This window comes from Lepisosteus oculatus, chromosome 20, assembly GCF_040954835.1.
Source record: "Lepisosteus oculatus isolate fLepOcu1 chromosome 20, fLepOcu1.hap2, whole genome shotgun sequence".
NCBI classification, from domain to species: Eukaryota; Metazoa; Chordata; class Actinopteri; order Semionotiformes; family Lepisosteidae; genus Lepisosteus; species Lepisosteus oculatus.
The window spans coordinates 15,303,585-15,320,885 of record NC_090715.1 but is presented as its reverse complement, the minus strand read 5'-3'; the positions used below and the strand labels follow the sequence as shown (position 1 = coordinate 15,320,885).

The window sequence follows — 17,301 nt, the reverse complement described above, 5'->3', positions numbered from 1 at the left end:
GTCCAATTACCCAACTGTGGGAAAGGCCTTCAGCGAAGCTGGCCTCACCAGGATGGATTGCCCTCTTCAGAGGACTGAATTAATTCTGGGAGTCAAGTCAATTGCTTTTGGAACAATACCTTCCTAAAGAGCCTGAGCTTAAAGTTATTTGAATTGCCCTGTAGGGACGCAACTGTATAACTAGATATCGTAGCACACCTACGGCGGCTGGCTGAGAACAGGTTGACCGAGGTGGCGAAGGATTGTGAACTGTGGGAAGGCAACAAGGTTCATCCTATTAGGATGACTGTGCAACAGTAAATAGAGGCAGAACGATTGTGTCAATAGTTCGGATACAGTGAAAGAGGCCTTGTGCGTACTGTATATAGTAGGGTTTCTGCATCTGCAAATTTCACATGTGATTCAGTCTGGCAGAAGGGGTCATGGGCGAAAAGAAGAGCAGGGCGGGATGAAACCGACCCAAAGGTCGTTAACAGCAACTTTCAAGTCAGCGGCGCAACAGACTCGGATGGTGAGACTAATCCAGCGAGTGAGTGAGCCTCTCCCTCTCCGCTGCCCAGTTCCCCTCTGCCCACCCCCGCAGCTCAGCGTGGGCTTGTTTCACTATTGCAACGCACACTCCAGGTCCTGTGTCAGCAGAGTGAGGAATGACAGGCTGCAGACGACTGTACTGGACCACTGATGGTTTTATTGCCCAGTTTCATTACAGTGGGGTGCGCTTTTCAAGGAGCAGAGCGAGAAAGAACAGCATCCGGTGGACACAGATGAGGGATTCATGTTGCTTGTTTAAGCTGATTACTATAAATTTGTAAGTTTTACTTGATGAATGTTATTTAAATTAACCAAAATGCAATGCATTGATACTTTATCATATAGGGGAGGGTTACTTATGTCTTTTAACCATACATACTATATACTATAGTACAGTATGCAATGGGACAGGGTCTGAAGTCTTGGACTTCTGATACATTAAAACACCAGTTTTAAAACCAGTCTGCACCTCCTCACTCTCCCCTGTGTGCAGTTGCAGGGTTTGTAGCTGGCTGTTTCAAATCAGATGGGCAAAGAACAATCGGCGATGATTTCTAGAAGAACAGAAATACAAAACTATCTTAATGTACTCTATGAAGTGATAGTAGCTTTAGTGGAATTTCAATTTTTGCTTTGTTTTTTATTTGATTATGGTAACATTTTCATATGGCACACATACATTTCTATCAGTCCAAACAAGATAATATGTTTAATTACAAAACAAAATGCTGAATTATTAATCTAACAGTTTTATAATGATGCATTTCTGAAATGAACAGATGTGATTCCAGACAAGGAATAATGCCAGAATGGAGGTGCAACTGCAGCTTAGACACCCTAAGATCTCCCGGGTAAATTAATTTGTCTGGCTTTTTATCAATCACAGTCAAACACTCGAGCCAGCGCTTCCTTTCACTGACAAATCATCTGCCTTAGTACAGCATGTCACTATTGATCTGGACAAACTGTGCTTGAAAATGAGATTTCATCTTCTTTGCAGAGGTCTGATGTTCCTGGCGATCGCTCAGAAAGTACGCTGTCAGCTCCGATAGGCTGTCTGTCTGGTATTTGCAGCCCCCTGAGATTCAGTGCTCTGAGAAAATGCCCGCAGAGCCTCCGATCCCCAGGACATCTGCCTCTGTGGCTGGCCTTTCACCTCAGCCATCATGTGCAGTTCTACCTTACAGCTAAAAAAAAAAACTCAGGGTGCCCAGAATAACAGCAGACGTGACTGTAACCAGAACATTAAAATGGTATTATCTAGAATTACCGTTCCATCTGAATTGAGCATTTGCTCTCCCAAATGTCATACTCAGCATAAGGGAGGAGATATGCAGGAGAATGTGGCAACTGATGTAAGTTATTGGGTCAATGCTGTCCTCCAATAATGACTTTATCACAGAGACAATTATGTGACTTTGAATGGTAAGCCAAGCATTCTTGGATACTCACAGAATTGTCAGGATTCTCCTGCATCTGGGGCACTTCATTAAAGTGTATGTGATTGCTAAGATGAATAGTTCGTATCACTTACTGTATGTCACCGAATTCTGTTACAGCCACTATCGGCACCAGAAGCCTGGAACAAATGTTAATCACATTTAAGGCCAAATCTATGTCGTTAATTTTTATGTGTGGGTGTTTTACTGCCAATGTAGAACCAGTCTCTCTGGGAAAATGTCCCCACAAAAGATATAACACCTAACAAGCAATGTGGTGACTCCTCCCTAAGTCTAAAAGTTTTTTTAAATGAAGCAAGTGGCGTCTTCTTCCAAATTATTTTCATATTTGAGCCTTTTTTCACCAAGTGTGATCTTTCATTTGAGTGAAAGAAAAGGTGCTGCTGTTCCCATCAAGCTCAGTCAACCCAGAACAGCTGAGAGTCTTCAAGGTAAAGCAAAAAAACTAAATTAATCTCATTTGCATTGTTTTTAATGTGCTATATTCTTACAGTTAACTACAGAACACCAGACTGGGTTTTTTAAGAATTAAAAGGCAAAGGATCTTGAAATAAATCACAATTCTTGTTTCGATTTTCGAAATAGAAAAGATTAAACAGAAATGACAATTGCATCACTGGAACCTCTGAAGTATAGCTCAAGACCTCTTTATTTCAGCTATAAAGACTTATTTTTCACCATAAACTATTAATGAGGACTCGCACAACCCTGATGAAGTTTTTTTTTTTACTTCACAGCCTCTAGCCGACAGCACAGTGCTCCAACATGCCATTTCAAGATTGCTATTTTTCAATTAATACTTAATTAAAATGAAGACCACATGGGTTCTTCTGAAAGGATCCATTCAAGGAAAACAAAGCAAGAGGAGAGCTGTATGAGAGCACAGAGAAACATTAACATGTACCAAATAGTCAGTCTCTGAAAGAGTAAAATAGTTCATCTTAAACGTTACATAAATGACAAAATCTATTATGGTTTCAAAAGTCAATAAAGACACAACATGTTATAGAAATACCAAAAACACTCTCAGATGTTTCCTGGTCACCTGCAGGTAGTTTCACTGTGGCATACCACGGTATCTGTCTAAAAAAGACTAACAATCCATCTACCAAAACAGCCTTACAAATACTGAACTCTCTCTCTCGCTCAGTCGTGAGCAATTCTCCGAACGAAACCACATAACAGATCATCATCCAGCGGCACCAGCTTGCAATACACTTGCCAGTATTCTTTAATAAGAGCTGTGATAGAACGAACCAACACGAAAAGAAAAACGAACGGAGACTCCAAATAGCATAAGAGAATACAGGAGGGTTTAATTACAGTTCTTTTTGAGAGGGATCACTGGGATTGCATATCTGACAATTAAATTTCATCAGCCCGAAGCAGAGCCCTCAACCCCCAGCCTATTACGTACAGGACGCCGGGTGCCTTGGGCACTCGAGACACTCTCAGCCCTCTGATCCCCCTCCCTTCCCTTCCCTTCTCACCAGGCCCCCAGTGCCTGAGGCCCTGAGCTTCCACAGTGTCAGAAGGCCTCAGTGCTGACAGAGGAGCTGGCCTTCACAAGCCACATCAAAACAAAGCTCTGTTTGCTGTTAGGACCTCCCTAATGAAGAAGAAACGGATTCAGACTGCTGTCCATTATTGTCTCACCGCACACATTTGTGCGCGCACCGCTTTGGTCCTATAAACATTTCAAAAAGCTCGCAAAAGCTTTTGTTCCCCATAATGATTTGTTCAGCTTCCTTAATTTGTTTTCTTTTTCAATCCCACGCTTGCTCTCATTACAGTTTGAGGGGCATAAAACATACTGTTGTTTGCACAGCAAAATATGCAAGGACCTTAGCCATGACGTTGCAAACAACCATTCAATCATTATCACGCTCATACGCAGATGATATACCCAAACGTGTAACTGCATCATGTGGATAAATAACACACTTAGTAATCCACTTAGTAACATGAACTTTGCTTCACACTATATTACAACTTTCAAATAAAATTGCAGCCGTGCATAATATTATGGACAGAATTGCATACACTCTAGATGGACAACATCTGTATAGCTTTAGGATAAAAGCTAAAATGCCTAGTTTCTGCTTTGATTCTTGGTGGTGCCTTCCCACTGGAAAAGGCAAAAATGAACAGTGAACTTGGTAAGGCTGATTAATAGTAGTGATAATCTGTTCAATATACAGTATGATTTAAAGAACCTGAACTTGGCTCTCCAGAACTAAACAGGCTCTTGGAGACTTGGGTTAGGTTAAGGTAGTTCTACAGGCAATCTCCAAAAGAGAGCTCTAATGGAGTCAAAGGCAAAGGCTTGTTTTACTTGTGCAATACAATCTGGAACAATGTAGGAACAAAAGTATCACAGTCTTAATCTGTGTACTTAGAAATAAGTTGCTAAAAGGGACTTGGGATTTCTTATCACATGTGAATTAATGGATCTTCAGGGCTAAAAAAATAAAATTGGGTGTGGCTGGTTCACTTCCACTTATCGGAGGCAGTCCAGTGACGAAAGGGCAGGTACCCCAAAATACTGTAGATCCTCCCGAATCTTGGCATCTTATCATCTTTCTTTGAGCTGGTTCGGGTCGCAAGGAGAGACAGGAATGGAGACCTGGCAGGCTTCACTGACAGGTGTTAAGGGTTCTCAAACTGTGGCCCTTGCAAACAACTGTGCCACTGCGTTTCGGGTGCAACAGGCTTCTCAGTTCTTCAACAGATAGATAGTCCAGGATTTAAACAAACAGCTGAGGGAACTGGTTGCAATGAGTGGAATTTGAGAACTCCTCACCTGTGGCGTGTTGACATTTACACCTGAGCCATGGTACATCAGCTGCCGACTCCACAATCCAGAGATCACAGACAGATTTTAAAGAGAACTGCAGCACTACCACAAAACAAAGCAGTGAAGAAAATCTTCAACTTAAATCACTCAGTGTGGTGGAGCCGACATCTTATTGTAACAAAAAGCTCATCAGATAGGAAAAAAAATCACTTTTCAAAAGTAATATTTTTAGTGATGTCAAAAGCTGTTTAAAACTGTAAACCAGTGACTGGGGTGTTTCTTAAGGGAAAATGATCAAAGCGCTTATCTCAAATCAGATCAGATCAGAAACAAATCCACCAACACCGAGAAGATGGTGTGCAAATATAACAATATACAGAATACATTTAATTTGCATATAAAACATGTTGGACAAGATTGTAACACAAACTGTTCCAAGTTGGGTTCATTTTTATAAAAACAAATGAAAGGTATCCACAAATACTATTAAGGTCACAGGTCCTTGATAAACAACGAAGATCTTTATTAATGTGGATTTTAAATAGCCTCTTAGATATTGTATATAGGCTGTATTCATTTATTTTAAACTATGAAGAGTTAAGCCTTCACTTGTTATTGCTGTAAGTAGGCTGTATTCATTTCTTTACAGTCTTTATATTTACTTGTAATGTACAAATTCAACCACACGATGGCAGCAAAAATAAGTCAAAGCCTAGTGGTGAAAAGTTATGTTAAAGACATGCACTGGACTTGCCTACCTCACTGTGTAATTGAGATGGCTTTGTGTCGCTTGTAGTTGTCCTTGTAATGCCCTCCAAGTGAATTGTGACTGGAATGCCATCTAACGTTTCTCTTTTTCCATAACACTCCTTTCACACAATGTCCAGTGAGAGATAACCATCTTCCTTTTTACCTTTTTGAAATACAGTATATAAAAAAACTGAACCCAAGGGACTACTTGAATCAAAGATGTAAAAGGAAAGATTACAAAGAGGAGGCATTTGGCCTATCTCATATCTCTTTTGATTTCTAATAGTTAATTCATCCAAGGGTCTCATTCATTACTTTTTGAAGGACTTCAGGGTACGAGTTTCCATAACATGGCTGGCTAGCTTGTTCCATACTCCCGCAGTTCTTTGTGTAAAACATCGTTCTCAGCTTTAAAGGCACTTCCATGCACTTATCACTTGTGCCTTGAATCTTCCAGAAGGTCTACATCAGGCCTACTTCCCATTCTTTATCCCGTGACAAAATACTAGAGTTCTTAAGGCTGAGATTTGTTTTAAACCATTTTTTATTCGTTTTAAGCCATTTTCTGTTGTCACAAGGGCTCCCCTAACCAGGACATATTCCTTACAGGGAAACACTCATTATTCGGTCTTCAATGAGTCCACGTAGGCTTCCCAAAGCAGACCCTGATTACAGACTGGAGTTTTTGTACTGCTGACAATGGGACCTTGTCTCCTACTATAGATCTCACATTACAGCTCCCTACAGCCAAGCCCCCCTGCCCATTCCTCAGGCTGTGCATAGCCTATCCCTGACATGTTTAGGAGACTTTCTGACCTCTTCTGTGAAAGACATGCTCCTATGAAGACCCTTTCTTTCATCACTGCGCAGGGCAATGTATTGCAGGTAAAGCCTAAGTGTGTGATTTTGATATCAGTTCTCCTTGGCCATACTGACAGTAAAGGAAGGTCAGAAGTTTTCTATAGGGACGTTCCTGACTCCTACCAGACAAACCCTATTTTGCACACTCTCTTGGGATATTTCCAGTATATTCAGCATTTACCAGAAAAAATAACAGACCTACTGTAAGTTCTTTGCCTCACTTATATCAAAGTTTCACTACTCTTCACTATATTTTACACTGATTTTATAGTTTATGGGCATCGGCCAATCTGCACTGACAAGCCTGTTCCCCATCTTTAACAGTCACTTGGTTTTTCTTCTTCTCTGTGCCAAGACCTGATATGCAGCCTTTAAAGCGTCTAAATCATCAGAGTGTTTCTTGAAAATTCAAGATCCTAAACTGTCATTTTGCACAAATAGCCCGACACATCCACACAAGTTAAAGTGTGAATAAAACAAACGAAGAAAAGAACTCTGCTCATTCAGTCGTTGTACCTTCAGTGCTAAGATGTCTTCCAAAAAGAGGAAAGAAAGACCTTTGATAATATATGCCCTCTTAATACATGCTGTTTTTTTTTCCTAGTGCCATCTCTCAATTATGCTTAAGTAATTGCTAGCATTTTGCACTTAGGGGAATTGCACAGCCTGTTTAAGGTGCCTATTTGTATGCACTACATTGCAGCATGTTCTAATAATACACTGGAACTTTCATGCTGCTTCTGAAATAATGAACAATAACTGTCAATACTGCATTAGTGATGCACAAATACATCAACCAGATAGGCAAACGACAGGGGAAATAGAACAGCAGGCAAAAATAGGACGACAAAGCATAGCAAATTATAGGATATGAGTTCTGAAAACACTTTTTAAACTTTAACTACCCTGCCTTCTCGCAATTTATACAGGAATCAAAAGCAATGCCTTGTTCATATATGCTCTCCTTTATGGAAAAAAAAAAGATACCTGCATCAGAAAACAGCTACTTTGATTTGAAGTGTGTTGCATATTTGGGACATTGTGTGGTGTACCAATTTAATTTTAATTGGACTTTTTAACTCTGACAGTTCAGTGACTCCCACTATCATCTTTGAAAACAGTAACACTTCTATCCAACTATTGTAAATGTAAAGAACCTCCACAGCGTCAGGTTTTTACCAGGTTTTCTCTTACCTTCCAAAGCCATGCTGACTCTGTTAACTAGTAACTCTCAGTGATTCCTGGTTGTGTGTGTGGGCCCTGCACTGGCCTCGGGTTCTGTCCAGGGTGAAGCCCTGCCTTGCAGCCTGTAAGAGTGAATGGAGCCTCTCCGGGACCAGGGGTGGAGATACCTGTTATATTCTGATTTGGGCATGAAGGCATGGAGGTCCGTGCTGCTGCCTCACAGCCGTGCTACCCTCTGTGTGGAGTTTGCATGTTCTCTCAGTGTTCACATGGGTTTCCCCAGGTGCTCCAGCTTCCTCCCCCCTGCCAGACACATGCTGGCCAGGCTGGCCGGTGTCTCCTAGTCGTCCCTGCATGCTCTGTGCAGGGTGTAGCTCCACCTTGTACCCTGGGCTTCTGGCATAGGCTCTGGGTTGTCACAGCCCTCGGCAGGAATAAGCAGCTTTCTAATAACCAATGGAACCCACACCGAGGAAAAATGAAATTCCAGCAAAATTTAGAATGGCACCTAACAGACATTTTTCAAAGATTCATTATTCAAAAAATGAACCTTAACAAACATTATGTTTATATTATATCAGAGGTACTCTGTGTGTTCACCCAACTACAGTCGCGCTGCAAGCCACCTGCAGGGAAATCAAGGTGCACCGAGATTACTTTTATGCAGCTTTGCAAGTATCAGTAATGACAAACGTATCCATTAAAATTAAAGTCCAAGACTGTGTTAATGGCGAGCAAAGTGTGCAGAAGGAAAGACGCAAACTCTCAGGCGCTGTCACACCATCGGTCTCGAGTGACACGCCAGGTACCCGGCCTTTAAATTACAAGTCTTCCCTTTTTAATTGAAGAACAATGGCCCCACCTTCTGGCAGTACAGCAAAGACTCCAGTTGCAAACAATCCTGAGTTAATGAGCATGCATTAACCAAGCTGCATGGGGGGTTGAATACCAGCAATTCATTGCCTGCATCAAGAACAACTGAGGCTTGATATCCTCATCCGGTTAATAAGACTTTCCCACTTTTTGGCATCTCTTAATAAATGGAAAAACGAGTCAAGACAGAAATTTTTTGTTTTGCAAAAGAGCAGTGGCTGTGATCTAGCCCGGGGCCTTCCTGGCAGAGACCAGCCCACAGATTAAACTACTTGGCAATCAATATATTCTCACAGAGTTCTCTAAGATAGCATCACATTCAGCCCTGCTAGAACACTGAATTGTCTCTCGTCTCAGTGGAATTACAGACACCTTTGTTGTTGGACATTGCTGCTTTTGATGGATCATTGAAAGGCTTGATTGTACATGTTCAGCCCATCTGTGTATTGGTAGCTGTGGCTTTATGTGCAACTCTGCTGTCTAATTCCTGAAGTGACAGTACAGGCACCACAAAGTTATCTAGAAGTTGCATTACTGCAGCTGTCTGATGAAAGACATCACCTCCATGTTGCATTGCATGAGAAAATGTTATTTCGGATGCACGAAGTCATAGAATGTGTGTAGAGTAAAAAGAGAAACTTCTTCTAGACTGAAAAAATAAGACATACAGTACAACACCCATCAAATACCCTGAGAATAGTTTCTACCAATGTTCCTGATGCAATTAAATAAATTGTCTTTATATCTTTGTATATGCTGCAATAACATGAATGGTTCTTCAAGATTATCCTCTTTTAAAGAACCTCAATAACAATTATATAGACAAGAAGAATAAAGATGCAGGAATACACCAGAGACAGGGATCAGTCATTTACAAAACCAAAAGAAGAGTAGCAAGTGAGGGGAGGCTGTTTATCCTGTTGGGATCACCACTAGCTGCCTTCTTACTGGCCCAAACATCTCACCTCCCTGTTCTTGTAACGAGCACGAGAAATACAGTACCAGCGACAGGGTCAGGCAGTCTGGTCACCTCACCTTTCCAGAGAAAAGGATTTGATCCAATAAAGCTCAAGGCTTGAGGCTTCCCACGGGAGCATTTAATGGAATCCTGGACAAGATACTGTACAGAAAATAGTGTCTGTAGCAAGTTATTTTTTTAAATATCCAGCAGAGGGAGGTCTTGTGTGACAAAGGTTATTTACAGATAAAGAAGGTAACAGGAATGAATTGATTAATGTCAAGGACTCTCTACCTCGGAACTGAAGTGTACTTACAATGAAGTTTCTTTGAGCACTTTAATTTGTGCACTTTTTTTTACCAGATGCTTTCAGATTGTAAAAGACCGAACACTTGATTTGGTTTGGTTTGGTTTATTCCAGGATACCCTGAACCTAAAAGAAGAAAATAAACAAAGACATAATTTAAAACCAAATCAAGACCCCTGCCCCTTGTGAGTCCTTTTATATCATAAACTAGTCTCAATTAATCCCATGTGAAAATGTGCATCTTGCCTCTTCACTAAGTATCTAATTAATCAATTAATAAACCACATATGTGAACCTGTATACCAGCAATACAGACCTTTACGCCATCTAGTGGCAGGTCCGCTAAAATTACTGTCCTAATTACTGCTGATCTGCCACAATGAATACCTAGATACCTAGCGTGAACCAATGAGCTTGTAGAGGGTACTTACAAAAAAGACAACAAAAAAGTGCTCATGTTGACATATCATTTCTATTTAATACAAGGTGGGGGAAATAATAAAAAGTAATCTAGTTAAAAGTGTAGAATTTAAATCAAGGGATCTTATGCCATAATTACACAGTGCACTAGTAAGACCTCATTCAAAATACTGTGAAAAAGTGTGGTCAACACATATTATGGGAAGGATATCACTGCTCTGAAATCTGTCCACAGGACAGCAACCAGATAAACCCGGGTTTTAGAAGAATATCCTACACTGACAGGCTAAAATAAAATGAGCATCAGAGCAGATGACAAGAAGATCCAGTTATTCAACGTCAACTCTGTGGGCTTCTTCAGAATCAGCAGTGGAATATGGACAAGTGGACTTGAGTGGAAACGATATGGACGTACATTTAAAACTGAGATCAGGGCAAGCTGAGATCCTTGGATTCATCATCTACTAAGATCCATACAGCTATATGTCATTAAGTGGTTTTTCAAGAGCTTCAGATCTTGGAAACAGGAGTTTGAACAGTCTGTGAAATCAGTCCAGTTGACTTTGTTGACTTGTATTTTAGTCACAGAGAGATGAAGTTTGAAATGTTTCCAAATTGGTCAAAAAAGGGTAGATGACTAGTTTCCCATGCTCTTGTTTCCCATATATGTATACTGTATGAAGAATGAATGCTTGAAGAACTATTATTTTTGAAGAATAAATGTTTTCTTCAGTTAACAACCATCTTCACCTCAAGGAGCCAGACAGTATGCCTCAGTGAGTGTTGAGATTTCACCAGAAAACTGAACGTCCTGAAAATGCACAGAAAGATTGTCTGTTGAACCTGTGGTTTAAAAACCAGTCCTTCGGGACTATGGTTCCTAGCTCTCTAGTTCAGATAGTTCAAGGCACACATTTAGAGTCTGAGATAATGGAATGTCCTTTTTCTTTGCAGGTTTGAGGCTCTCCGGGACCAGGGGTGGAGATACCTGTTATATTCTGATTTGGGCATGAAGGCATGGAGGTCCGTGCTGCTGCCTCACAGCCGTGCTACCCTCTGTGTGGAGTTTGCATGTTCTCTCAGTGATCACATGGCTTTCCCCAGGTGCTCTAGCTTCCTCCCCCCTGCCAGACACATGCTGGCCAGGCTGGCCGGTGTCTCCTAGTCGTCCCTGCATGCTCTGTGCAGGGTGTAGCTCCACCTCCTAGCTTGTCCAGTGCCGCATACAGTTCATAATTAGACAGATTGGATTGGTTAAATCTTTGCAGATACTTTCCCAGACTCTTTATAAAGCTTATACATAAAACTTAAAAAAGACTAATAACACAAGAAAGAAAAATGCGTACCGATCAAAATTCTGATGGTCTAGTAGTAATCTCACTATTTTGTTTTTGTGTAATCGCTAGCGATACCGTGGTTTAATATACATGTTTTGTTTTATTCATAACTTCTTTTAAGACGCCGGCTTATACATTTTGCCGTTATCTGAGGCTTAGGTTGATAATACAAACAATCAAGCACAACAACAACAACAACAACAACAAAAGGGCGCTGCTCAGAAAAGAGATGAAATGACGAAAATAGAACAGCACCGGCTTTCAGTCGCGTCCCATGACGCTTTTAGAATCGCTGTTAATGACACCTGCTTCGGAACCTTGGGGCAAACTTATTATTCTTATAGGGTCATACATTAATGCATACATCTCATTTGCATACATGTTCCCTCTAACAGGCCTCCCGAATGTTGATTGATTCTTTCTTCAGAGTGGCACCAGTGACTTTCTTTTAATGGAATAATAATCTAATATGTATTAGGAAGACAATTCTGTACTTTGATAGTGTTATCATCATCATCATCATCATCATAATCATCAACAACACGGTCATCAGTACTTATCCCATAATTTTAACTACAAATATGCCGTGTGTACGTCTCCGCGTAAAGACACTAACCTTACAAATGACCGTGGAAATATTTGCCGTTGGGATCGAAGTGTGTTTGGTCTGTTAATATTTGGAAGGCTACTCGAATGATTGCATTCAAAACGTTTATATATTTTAATAATCGTATCGGCTTGGTTCGCCTTCGTAAGGGATAGCCGACCTGACGAAAATACCTGGCTGAACGTGTTCTGAGGCCTTTGATTTCAACAAGGTGTAGTTAATAGCAGGCTTCTATTTATTTTTTTTAGAAACACTACAAAATTAAATAAGCTTACAGTTTAATATTCTCTTCGGATAAATATAATTAACACAACTAAATCTTTAAACAATTCCAACAAAACGCAACACAATCCGTCGTAAAATGTACGGTACGGCAATTGTGCTATTCTGCAGGTGCAAAAGACTACCCAAATTCTGTGGATATTTTTCGTTTTCTCATGAATATATCGTTTATTGATCAATAGTTATTAAGCATCTCACATAGTACGATAAATTACTTTGTAAAGTATTATAAAGGTATCATTTTGGAAAGAATTCACGAAAAATGATGATAACGCTGAACATTGCCCCGGGCTAAATTCTAGTAAAATGTGAATCTTACGAAAGTAAATTTCGTCTAGTTAAACTAACTTATTCTCTTTCCTGAAACAAATAACCCAATAGACACATTTCCAGTAGCCTATCTGACGAAGCTGTACTTGTCTTGGGTACGTTTCGGTTGACTCTAAGGTTTGTAGTAAATTGATCTAATACATAGATCACAGATTTCACTTGTGTTTCAAAATCTTGGGCTTACACAGTCTACATTCTTGATGCACAACTGGAATGTACAAATATTAGATTATGTGAAACCTATTCGTCTGCACTGTATATTTCAAAATATATATCTCTCAGCCTTTCCCCTCTGTTAAGTAAAACCCGCTCAGTGATCACCACGCAAAATTAGCAGAACAGCTGGTGTGCGGTTAACGTGTCACCAGCGTTCCTACCTGCGCTTGAAACTGGTCAAGAATACCCAATATTTGGTCTATGTTGCATGCAAATCTCTGGGCTGACCTACTTCTCCGTCTCCTCTTCACTTCAGACACTCAGCTAAAATCCATAAATTAAGGAAATTAACTGATGGGGCCCGGGGCAACTTTGTAAGCTATTTAAATCTTTAAATTTACAACATCTTCTGCATACTTCGTGTAATTGAACTAACTGCGGGGTTGTTACTTTAATGAGAATTTTTTTCCTGTCTTCCTTGTAGTTTGTACTCCAGAAGACACAACAAAATTTCGCCCCGAGGGGAAAAGGTTCCTTGCTCTATGCCAAGGAGTGGAGGGATGAGGGGATCCGGGAGTGCGCAGTTGTCTCGGGTGTATCTGGGATCGGAGGGTCGCTTTTTCCCCAATTTCCCACGTCTTGCCCTGTCCGGAAGAGTAAGAGGAAGGCGAATGCGAAGCGGGTGAAAGATGGTATCTGCCCGATGTGTTTCTTACTGCCCGTCTTTATCGGGGGAAAGGCGACTCTCGCACAGGGCGAAAGATCGATTTCAAAGCGCACTTCAAATTAATCCATCGCTACCTTCAGCTCTTAACCTTGATCTTCCTCTTTCTAGAGTGGCCGTGCGTCCTTTCGGACACTAGTAGGCGCCAGACATCAAGAAACAAACACCGAGAGCGGGAATGCAAGGGAAGGATTTGGGAATACTGTAATTATAAGGCTCAATGCAACATTCATTATTTAGAACTATTTACACGCAAATAAACAAACAGACAAATAAATAAATAAACAGCTAGCCTATGTAAGCACCTGTAAAGTGGAGAAGGGAGGGGGGGAACGATGAGATTTTTGTACAGTTCAGTGTTGTAGACAGCGCGTTAATAAATGTTCTCGTGTATTAAAAGGTTGATCTATTAGTGTTTCGTATTTAAACGCATTAGTGCATCGTTTGTGTGTGTGTCTGTGTGTTTCAATTTTACTTCAACAGAATGAATCTCAGGGTAGAAAATCTGGTTGCTCTTTGAGCTAGCAGCCTGCCTTTCTGCTCGCTTGTATAGGAAGTCTTCACGGCAGACATCTCCATCTAGCCGTGTGCTATAATTGAAATGGCGCGTTTCGCTGGAGGCAGGTTGTGAGGGCGCTTTTTGTAATAGCAGAATGCATGTCGATAGACGTCATTTGGTTTTAATGGCCTACAGGAAATTTGGCGTTACAATACGAGACATTAGCAAGCGAGAAAGGAAAGAAAAAACAGCCGCATGGAAACTGTTTATAGAGATCTGCATATTCAACATCAGCATTTCTTATATAGATACTTTATCAACAAGTTACACAGCGCTTCCATAATCGCTCTATAAGTGCAAGAGATGAGAGAAACGTGCCCTGCGTTACTTATTTGGGAACTGAAAATTTATGCCTAGTTGAAAATGCCTGGGGAAATATTACATCAGACGAAATGACAATGATTAAAATCTGCTTTTTTCTTCAGTAAGTCTATCGAGCGACGTGACAGTGGCCTGATACTTAACATTAAACCGTTATCCCCCAGCAAACCAGAACTTAAAAACCGTTATAAGGATTTATTTATTTATATTTTGGGGGAAAAGGAGGAAAAATACCAAATGACTCGGTCTAATCTTCACCGGCATCTTGGGGAAAGGAGGAAAAATATCAAATTTTCATCTTGAATTTAGCTAGGGCGCGAGTAGGGTTGAGCTAATTGTAGCCTAATCCTTGCCCCAGAGGCGTTTGGAAAGCCTAGAGCAAGAATTCTTTTTAGCTCTCCTCTGTTATTTAGAGACGGATTATATTGGCTTTCTTCTTCTCATAACAGCCCGGCAGTTTCATTTTAGCAAAAAGAAGGACAAGAAGCTAAAAAAATCGCAGCTGGGGCCAGCCGTCTGATATTAAAAGTCTAGAAATAAGAGCGGAAAAAAGGGAAGAAGAGATTTCGTCTATGTTCAAGGTAAGGACGCTGCTTGCTTCCTGTGTTGCTGTTTTCAAAGTGCCTGATCTCAACTAGTCTAGTCGACACTCTAGATCTTTAAAGCTACAGTGACCCTTTTTATAACAATGCATCAGAGCTACTTTCCTTGGTTTTTGGAGGTTTTTGGGGGCTTGTCTCTGCGAAAGAATGGGCATGAAACTCGAGGAATGCTGAAGTACTTAGTTTTATGAAACTTGGAGGAAATGTTACGGAAAGAGATAATACAGTTCTCCTGGTGGACGGATGAAATCTGGCTCGGAATTGCTTCGGACTTTCCTAAAACGTTTGAAACGGTACACACGGCTGAATAATGCACGTATAGAAAGCTCGGCTCCCTGTTTCACGGGGTGATCTGTTTTTAATTTATGAATCAAGGAGATGCATGTAGCTCACTCCCTGTCTGTATGCAATGTTAGCCAGGCGCCAGTGAGAATGAATTTTCGAACAGGCTGCTGAGGATCCTGGCTGGTAAATATCGTGTTGTGCATCCCGAACGAAACACCATGCCGAATCACCGACACGTCTGAATTTAAAGTAATATATATGGAATATGAAAACAGTATAATGTATATTTTCAAAAACGTTCCGTCGTATCAAAAACATCTTTTCTGATATGTTGGTATGTGAAAAAGACGCCATATTGTGAAATTGGCAGTATTCCCCCCTTGGGCACAAATGTATGTTCAGGGGTAATAAAATTGTGGAAGCCGTGTTTCGCTATTGTTTTAATTTTTGGTGGGCGAACATAAACTTTTACGTGTAATGTACGTTTTCCTCAAAGGTACGCAGCAGCACAGCTGGTCGAAAATAAAACTTCGATAAGCAGAAGCTCTTAATAATAAAGTCGATTTCTTTTCTGTTCTTATTATTTTAATACAACCTCCGCGTCGTAGAACCGCTCACGCAACGTGTGGTGTTTCTGTTCAAAAGTTAAGATCGATCAACACAAGCGGTTGTGTTGCAAAATCAAACTTTTAGGTGGCGTTTTTTTTTTTAAATCACGTTTCCTGAGCAGCCTACAGTCCTTAACGTGTTGCCTACAAAATTGACTTCGGCGGCCTCTCGTGTCAGTCATAAAAAGGCGATCATTTCTTTCATTACCGGTTACAGAGTGTCTGATGGTAAATAACCCGAGAATACTTCAAGCATTTAGTCAATGAGAAACCGATAATACAGACCGTCAGGGAACAGATGTTAGTGCTGATCTCATTAAAGACGAGTCAATGGTCCTTTTCGAGTTCGGATGTTTATTTTTGTCTGGGGACTCCTGAGAACACTTTAGACCGAGCGTGGAGATAAATAAATAATGTGTGTTCCAAAAGTGTGAGCAGGACTCTGCTTTATTTTCTCCGGTACACTCATTCGTGATTTATAGTTTACATCTAGGGCTGTTTAATAGCCTTATTTAGCCCCATTCATTTTTGAATTTTTCATCTTTTTTTTATCCATTTCGACCCCTCTGGCTGTCTTGCTCTATTTTCACCTAACCCTTCACCTCCTCAGCCCCTCCCTCCCTCCTCTCTCCGTCTTTCCTGTTTTTTTTCTCTCTCTCTCAGTTGGTGTGTGTGTGTATATACTTTTGTATCAGGCTTATTCCCCCAACATTAATATCAGTATTGGTTACCATGGCCCGTGGCTATATGAAGAGGTGGGATAGCTTCATACGCCCAAAAGTTCTTAAGTCTTTTGAAGTCTTTCTTTCACTGGGATGTGAAATGTATCATCCAGAGTGTGTATTAAATGAACAGTATTCCTGTAGGCTTCGTGTGTTGCGAGGCAGGCAACACCCTGGAAAATTCTGTAGTCTTTCTGCATTCTCTGCCCCGGGCATCTTGCCGTGGGCAAAAACGCTGAATGGAGCGCTAACAACAGCCTTCTGTTTACCTTTTATGGTTAAAATAACAGCCTAGCAAATGAGCGGCTTCACGGAGGAACGATTCGGTGAAATCACTCTCAAGCTGCGGTAACATAGCTCGTTTAATCACCTCTCCAAAACTGAACAACTGCGAGCACAATAGGGAAGAAAATGATTTTGTGCGCAAATGAGCGTCGCATCCCGAGACGTTAATTTCAGCGCAACATGGGTAATAGTTCTGACAACACTCTCGATATGCGCAATTAGCGCGTTAAGACCTTGGCCATCTGATTTGGGGAACCCCCCACAAAAAAATAAAATAAAGCGTGTATTAAAGGTAAAGTATTACCCGAAACGACCTATCCACACGTGGAGGGGGCGAGGGC

The 17,301-nt window shown here is 40.9% G+C and overlaps 1 protein-coding gene across 2 annotated transcripts in view; it reads left to right on the top strand.

The window, feature by feature from the left end:
- Window positions 1–13,722: 13,722 nt before the first annotated feature.
- LOC102688619 (BTB/POZ domain-containing protein kctd15) overlaps window positions 13,723–17,301 on the top strand; it is a 30,583-nt gene continuing 27,004 nt past the window's right edge. The window contains exon 1 of one of the 2 annotated variants that reach the window (XM_006641155.3): window positions 13,723–15,039. In XM_006641155.3, the coding sequence (XP_006641218.1) occupies window positions 15,031–15,039 (9 nt within the window). In that variant the 5' untranslated portion in view covers window positions 13,723–15,030. Of the gene's footprint in view, window positions 15,040–15,098; window positions 15,354–17,301 lie in introns of those variants that run through there. The other variant, XM_015368304.2, reaches the window with a different exon arrangement.